The sequence below is a fragment of the Trypanosoma grayi genome (genome assembly GCF_000691245.1).
Source record: "Trypanosoma grayi strain ANR4 Tgr_291_V1, whole genome shotgun sequence".
Taxonomy (NCBI): Eukaryota; Euglenozoa; class Kinetoplastea; order Trypanosomatida; family Trypanosomatidae; genus Trypanosoma; species Trypanosoma grayi.
Window position 1 is genome coordinate 4,592 of NW_008825910.1, and position 7,747 is coordinate 12,338.

A 7,747-nucleotide genomic window follows, 5' to 3' on the forward strand; every position below is an offset into this window, starting at 1 on the left:
GTAGGTGCCGGTGCATCCTTGGCCTCCTCGGTAGGTGCCGGTATATCCTTGACACCCACTCTGGCTATCAATGCATCTTCAATCGTCTTGTTGTCTAGGAAGTCGTGGATGTAATCCTGTAGCCCTGATTTAACCTTCGTTCGCTCAGTGAGAGAGTCTTCATTGTCATCTCTCCCTGGTGAAGCAAAAGCCTCAGGCGAGAGAGACAAATTTACGGGTTTTCGCAGCGCCAGCTTCTTCCATCGGAGGCGATACGGCGGCTGCCGCTCGTGAGGTGTTGTGACGGCTTCAACAGGCTGGCACTCCTTTGTCACTGAGCCATGTGCGCAGCAAATGTGACCCGTTCGTCCTTCGAGCAACGAATTTACAGTTGCATTTACGAGCTTCAACGGCAGAGAGTTCTGGCTGTGTGGCACCGATATCGGACGTGCACACGAGGGCATTTTCTGCAGCAATGCCCTCGTGTCCTTCGCGATATCCCTCACCCATCCTTCACGAAGAAGTACAGCCCCTCGCAATGACTGGTCGCTCCTCGGTGTGTTTCCTTGTAGATGATGTGGATGTCTCCGCTCATTGCTTCCCCGGAACCTCTTAGCCACCGCGTACAAAGGAAGGACTCCGACTGGTGCAGATGGGTGGGCACCCGAATCCACTGCGGCGATTCGATGAGCCCTTGGAAAATGCCCCTCTCCTGTTGTCGTTGCCGCCGCTGATGCTGCTTCTACAAGTGGAGTGGTGTTCGGGCAACATCCACAGCCCGACTGTTCCATCCCCTATGCACTCAGCAGCCTACAGGCGTTAGTTCTAGGTATGCTTAAGCCGCCAATGTCTCAGACAGTACCCCTATCACGTGAGGCCGGCCACCTCTGGAGGCACTAGCGGGAAAAGATCGAGGGAAAAACAGGAGTAAGACAGCAAAGGGGGCAGGCATCAGTTTTCAGAAAGATCAACGTCTCTGCAGACTCCACCACACCAGCAAAATGAAAGGGCATTCCTTCAACTGGTCTGCAGTACTTGCAATGCGTAGAAAAGCTCTCCTCAAGTCCATTGAATCCACCACTCAGTCTGTCTTCATACCTACCGACTGCATGGTACAATGATTCCAAACTCAAGGAAAGAAGACCCAAAGATGCCACGGCGCATTATCGGCCATGGGGGTGCCATTGTGATGTATGTTGACAAATGCTCCCTCGTCAAATAAACAGGCGCACTTCACGCTTCCTTTGCTGGTGTATAAGCTCGCGCTCAGCAGCCGTCGCCGCACGGATCTCTTCGAGAATGTTCGTCAGTTCCTTCAGGTAATTCCGTTCTTCCCACGGCGCAGGATGCAACAACACTGCGCTGGCCATTCTTTTTTTGTCTTTTGCTGGCGCTCTGGAGAAGCAATCTCGGCAGCTGCACGATTTCTTCCAGAATGATGCAATGAAGAGACGCCATCAAACACAATGCAGCAGAGGAACGAAGCGTCAATGAAAATCCTTTCATGTGCGCAGACGTTCAAGCACGAGTGAAAAATCACAAGCCGTCTTTCAGAGAAGCATCCATAACAGCGAGGAAAGCAACGTGGTGGCCGTCAAGCATCTTCTTTGCATGGCATTATGTCGCCCTCATTCCCAAGGAGGAAGCAGAACCACTCCACACCCTGTGGAAGCGAGGAACTGAGCAAGCAAGCCGTGTGCATACACAGAAGAAGATTCACCGCATCCCACCACACAGGAGTGTAACGGCAGCAACGACAGCGGCCCTCTGCACCGCTGAAGCAGCCTTCGCAGTGATCTCAAAGAACACCAGCAGCAGGAGAGAGGGGTAAGACCAAAAGCAACTGCCACGAGCCGCAGAGACACCCAGCGCCTGGAAGTACATCGGCCCAATGGTTTGGTTCATCACCGCACATGAAAGAATTTTGCAAGAGCTCTTGCTGTTTGTTACGTTCCCATGTGGTTTGGGGAGAACCAGCATCAACGGGTGGTAAGGAACTCGGTGCGAATAGAATCCCCTTCCTCCTCCTCCTCCTTCCACTCCTCCTTGAAGTCATCAAGCCAAGCATTGCGGCAGTCATTGTATGCGGCGCACCAGCCCTTCAGCAGCCGTGGGGACCTCCACTACTGCAGGCTCTCAGTACCAGCCCTCAGTCATGCTGTCCTTGAACAGATATGCCTGTCGACCCACACCTCTCTCACTCTTCTTCGTCGATTCAGAGGCCATAGCAACAACGGAGAAACATGGTCCCGATAAAAAGGTCGCTGTCGTGATTTTACAAACATTCCAATCTACCTCGGAGTGATTTATCTCGCTTATGAAAGAAATGCATCTATGCGTCGGTGTTGCTCCTGCAGGAGTGCATTACGCCGCTCCTTCCGCACCAGTTCACGGATCAGCTCCTTGTTCGCTGAGCACCGGTGGATGTCGGTGTTCTCCTCCCGCTTCGCAGCAGCAGACGCAGCAGCGGCTCTCTCCTGTAGGAGTGCCTGCAGTTCACGCCGCGTCTCATTATACAGCGCCAACAGGCGACCTTCCCCTATTCCTTTGATGATGCCGCTGCTGCTACTCCTCGTCATACCAGCCGCTTCTGTTGCCGAGAATGGGACGTCTCTATGTGTGTCCATATTCCGCGCCAACCCCATCTTCTCCGTTGCGGCCTCTGTGACATGCAGTTGCGTCTGCAAGGAACGCACCTCGGCCTCTAGTTTAAGCAACAGCAGCCGTCTGCCTGCATCACAATCCGCTTCAAATCCTTGGCGAGAGAGATGTGCAGCACTACGGTCTTCTCCACGTATCATACACTCCTCCACTTCCTCCTCAGCCACGTCCACAACGATGTTCTGATTCACAGGACGTGTGATCCTCCTAGCCCGCGCAGCGTACCTCAGCGTTGAAAGCGTCTCCTCAAAAGAAGTGCAACTAGGAGAGATGGTAGCCAGCATGACCGTCTGCGTGTTGCCACCGAGAGACTCTTTGAGCAGACGCGTCAGTTTGCTATCACGGTATGGGACGTGCGCTTCGAGCGGCACTGCAGCATTCGCACTGATGGTGGCCCCTTGCCAACAGGAAGGAGAAGCAGCGGGCGCGCCAGCTGCGATGTGAAGCCGCTCCAACCTCTGTTGTTGATGTTGTTGCCGCTGCTGCTGCTGTCGGCAAACAGTCCCTAGGGCTTTGATGCAGTTGCCGAGAGCGAGAAGACTCCTGTTAATGTTCGATCCCTCCCGGCGGCGAGTGTCACGTTGCCTCTGCACGACGCCAGGGCCACCAGTGACGCTCCCGCATGGGAATGCTGAACGTGTGAAGGCCTCGAATCCCGTCACACGTTCGCTGCCAGCCAAGTCTACCATCGACAACTTCGCCGTAAGAAATGTACGCAGCGCCGCCGCCTCCCTCCCTCCTGTCCGAGCATAACAAACAGATGCAGCATCAGCATCAGCAGCAGCATCCGCAACGCACTGCCGAACCGTAAACTGCACAATCGCGTGGCTCCTCGAGCTGGCCTCGTTGCTGTTGGTGGCGGCCTTTGTGCGGCGGCGGCTGCCCTCCTCCAGCAGTTGCTCCAGCTCCGCCACGCAGCGCACACGCTCGCGCGTCAAGTGCGGCACCTGCACTCCATGCACCGGGTGCTCGACGACGTCTAAATCATCATAGCGAGCAACACCCACACGGCTGTGCACACTGCTCCCGCTCACAGCTGTGGCCGGGTCGACGAGGAGATCGCGCAGCCGCTCATTGTACAGTTCGAGAAATGACACAAATATCGCCTTCTCGCCGTGCTGCTTGATGCCCGCATCGTTGCTGTACCACTCCGGGCGGTGACGCTGGCCAAACAAGTCAGCCGCCACGAGGCTGCTGAGACCGAGCACGCTGCTGCCACCAGTACTCTCTCCGAACACAGTGTAGCTCTTCCCTGTGCCTGTCTGGCCGTACGCGAAGAAGGTGCCGTTGTAGCCGTGCTCGGCTGCCATCACCAGCCGCTGTACGAGGGCGGTGTAGATCTCCTCATTTGTGGAGGCAGGTGGAAACACCTTGTCAAAGGCGAAGCTGCGCACCCCGTCCTTGCTAGTCAACGCGCGTTGCAACTCTCGTGCCTCAAGCCGAAGCAGCAGCGGCGATGAGGATTGGTCTTGCGGCGATGCCCCGCGGCTGCTGCACCACAGCGGGGAGAAATCGCTGCTGCTGTCAGGGTCGACAAGAACAGCCGTCGCGTGTGTGGTCTCTGCTATCCGTGACGCGTTGTGCACAGCCGGGGTATGGTTAAAGAAGACGCAGTGGTGGTGGGTGTCGCTGCGTCGCGGGTAGCGCAGCGGTGCGATGGACTCCTCGTGCGCGTTCAAATGTCGGCAGCGAACGGCGACGACGAAATTCGTCCGCCCGGCCGGCACCGGAAGCATTGACCTGCCAGCCAGCCTCTATTGCCACAGCTGTTTTACGGCCGAGGCGGAGCAGGGAAGACCAAACCACAAGAGAACAAGAAAGCAGGTGGCACGGCAGCAACACGGATGCCAGTCAAATGAAAGGGAAGAGAAATTGCAACAACAGCAACGAAAACGCGCAAACGGACTCCAGGGAATAGGAAATCAGTTGTTGGTGCTGTTTTTTTTTTTTTTTTGGAAGTGAAATGATGTCGAGCCCTTGCATTTTACTTTTTTTTTCCCCACCGCAACATAAAGGTATAGAGCATGCGATGGATGCCGGAGGAGGTGGGCAGCGTAAACCTCCCACGTTCCTTTGCACCCCGTCGTGTTCTTTCGTTGTTTACATTCAAGATAGCCCAAAAATAGTTTTGCATACAGAAGTTAAGACACAAAGCACAGCCCACCGCCATGTGCACTACACCCCTCTCCGCAATACAAAACAAAATGAAAGGAAAGGCCAGGTGGCCGCCGTTTCTTTGTTTCGTGTGATGGTTTCCTCTCGTTTACGACGCCCTCAGCCGATTGGCCTCGCAGAGTTCCTGAATGCTGCGCGTCACCTGATGCGGGATGAGCGTGCCCTTCAGACGCAACGTCACGAGGGATGACCGCACTTGCGCGAGGCGCAGAAGTGCGGCACCACCCGCCAGGGAGATTGGGTTATTGGATAGATCTAAGAAGCGCAGCCTTGAGCCGCTATCTGTCATTAATACATTCACGAGATCGACAATCTCATCATTCTCGAGGTTGTTGTGACTCAGGTTGAGATACTCCAGACCAATATTGCAGCGCATCACCTGCAAGAGCGGCAGGAGACCTTTGGGGCCGACGTAGTTTACGGACGTATCGATGCGGCTGACATGAGCGCCGTGCGTGTCAGGCAGAGCACGCACCAGCATACTGTTTGGCTTGATTCCTGCTTGACGGCACAGCGCAGAGTAGTACTGGCTCATACCGGTGGTGATGCTTGAGATGCTTTCCCACTGTGAGCTCTGCGAAGCATGCGGCAAGTTATCCGCGGAGGACCCTGAGCTGATCGTGGGGAACTGCAGAGATCCGTCATCGCTCGGTCGTGACACCTCCGGTGCGCTGGAGAGACGTCGTGGCGCCAGGGAGCTTGACGGCAGCCTCCGCTGTATCGTGTAGCGTCCCCACGGCAGTCGCGGCTCTCCATTAGACTGCGGTTGTTGCTGTTGGCTACGCCGCCCCCGCAATGATGCCCGTGGGAGCGACGGCAGTAGCTGTGGCTGCTCCCAATCCGAGTCGTTTCGAAGAGTGCCCCATGAAGACTTAACGACAGCGTCTGTAAGGGAGTTGAAGTTCATTGGAGAGCGGCTGCCTTCTAGACAACTTCGCGTCTGTTGAAGCTGAAGGCTCATGTTGTTGCGCTCGTTCATAGCATGTTTTTCGCGGATTTTTCGCCGCTCTTCAAGGAGCTTGCGCAGCAACTCATCCTCATTGTCCTTGCTCCGCCCACGCGCCGAATTCCCGGTATGGATCTCCTCGAACAATGGGCCGAGCGGCACGGCCTCCCTCTTCGCAGTGGTGGGCGACATCGTTGACAAGCGCGATGCGGTGGCCACATCAGAAGTAGGGTCCGGCATCACCGAATACGATGAAGGCGCCTTAGACAGCCGGGGGCCGGATGATGATGTTGGCCACATCTTCGCCTGTCCATTCGGCTGCTGTTTCTGATCATCTTCCGTTGGCTTCCCCTTCGCTGTCTCCTCCAAGTTTTGCCTCGCCGCACCGGTACTTGGCAGCTCCTTGCTGTCATTCAGTGCCCTCTCCACCACACGAGCCTCCTCGAGAATGGACTCCAGCTTCTCCAACTGCACCCGTTCATCCAGCAGCGCCTGCTCCATCGTCTTGAAAGATGAGCCGCCAAACAAGCTCGGCTTCTTTTCGGTGCTGTTGTCATTCTTCGGCACCACAGTGTCCATTGCAGAGGAAGGTCGCCGCGCGTTTTGTGTGATGTGGACAATGTCCTGCTTCGCTGGTGGTGTCGCACACGCGGGTTTTTTCTCCGGCAGTGGCGCAACTGGCATTACACGATCCTTGTTTTGGCTCATGGCAAGAAAACTGGGTGCTTTGGTACTAGGTGATGAAATTGATGGGCACTGCCTTCGGTCCTTTACCTCGCATGGCTTACTTGCTTCCGACGAAGTGTTAGCCACAGGGAGACGCGTCGTCGGGAGATCATATTCCTCTTCCACCACAGTGCCAACGCTCGGGGAAACTCTCGCCTTGATGCCTCGCATTAGCACCTCAGCAGGTGATGGGCGATCCGGGTGAATCAACGCCGGTTCACATGCTTTCCCAGTATGGAGTGGGTTTGCTGTTGTTGCTGCATTTGTCTTGGGAGGTTGCGTGGGGATATGCGCGGGTGCAATACGTGTCGCCTCCTTTGTGTTTTCCATGACGGAGGGCTGCAATGACGATGCAAGCGGCGCCGCTTTCGCAGTTTCGACTGCGGGAACTTGTGATGATAGCCTGCGCTGCGCCATCGTCTCTGCAGTCTCAATCATCTCCTGATATCTTTGCTTCTGCTGCTTCTGCGGCTTCTGGCTGGCCACAGCTGGAGAGGATTCCCCACCGCCTGTGGGAGTCCCAGTCGGTGGTGTTCGTGCACGAACTGGCTGTGCGCGCGGCTGCGGTGGCATTGGTGCACGCATTTCCGCCTCTTTTTTCGTCTCTTTCGGCGCATCGCCATCGTCGCTTTGCACCGACGGAGCGGGTATTGTCTCGAGTGCTGTGGGAAATAGGATTTCATGTCCACGGTACCGTTCAGGTGCCACAACGTACGGACTTTCACGCGTCAATGCCTCAGCACGTTTTCGCAGGCACTCCATAATGTTTTTCGTTGGTTTTCCCTCCCGCTCCGCGGCCCGATAGATCGCCATAAGCGACTGGAAGTCAAGGTCCATCTCCAGCTCCTGCAAATTTCCCAGCAGCACGCCATCCAAGCGGCTCTCCAGCCACGGATAGCGCACCAGCATCCGGAACGTTGCAGTGCGCAACTCATCAGCAAGAGACTCTGTTACCGCGCAGAGTGCATCTTCGACCTGCGCAATAGTTCGATAGTTCCGCAGCACCGAGGCGCTGCCACGAACTGCCCGTAGTCGGTTGATAGCAGTTTCCATGCGGGGTTCGGCGAGGTTGAGGTCCTCGAGGAAAACTCCAGGGCACGGCATATCTGGGAGAAACGGGCATGCTTTCTTAAATGCCTCCGCACGTCTTTTCGCCGCCTCAACAGCAATGTTACTCAAAGATGTTGGCTCTGAGTTCCCAGTGGAAGCAGGCTTTGAGCCAAATGATGCGGAATCGGTAGCCTTTGGTTTCTCCTTGGC

The 7,747-nt window shown here is 55.9% G+C and overlaps 3 protein-coding genes across 3 annotated transcripts in view; all 3 read right to left on the bottom strand.

Moving 5' to 3' along the window:
• Positions 1-2: 2 nt before the first annotated feature.
• On the bottom strand, positions 3-770 carry DQ04_02911030 (hypothetical protein; the record flags this gene model as incomplete). The annotated part of the gene is made up of 1 exon (XM_009312328.1): positions 3-770. A coding segment is annotated over one exon (768 nt), but the record flags the coding sequence as incomplete, so codon positions are not given.
• A 1,524-nt stretch (positions 771-2,294) lies between these two features.
• DQ04_02911040 (kinesin-like protein) lies at positions 2,295-4,376 on the bottom strand (the record flags this gene model as incomplete). Its single annotated transcript, XM_009312329.1, has 1 exon — positions 2,295-4,376. One exon carries the CDS (start codon positions 4,374-4,376, stop codon positions 2,295-2,297), a length of 2,082 nt encoding a protein of 693 aa, XP_009310604.1.
• A 527-nt stretch (positions 4,377-4,903) lies between these two features.
• DQ04_02911050 (hypothetical protein) overlaps positions 4,904-7,747 on the bottom strand; it is a gene marked incomplete at both ends in the record, with an annotated part of 5,112 nt that continues 2,268 nt past the window's right edge. The window contains one exon of the mRNA XM_009312330.1: positions 4,904-7,747. This exon is cut by the window's right edge and continues 2,268 nt beyond it. Coding sequence (XP_009310605.1) covers positions 4,904-7,747 — 2,844 coding nt within the window.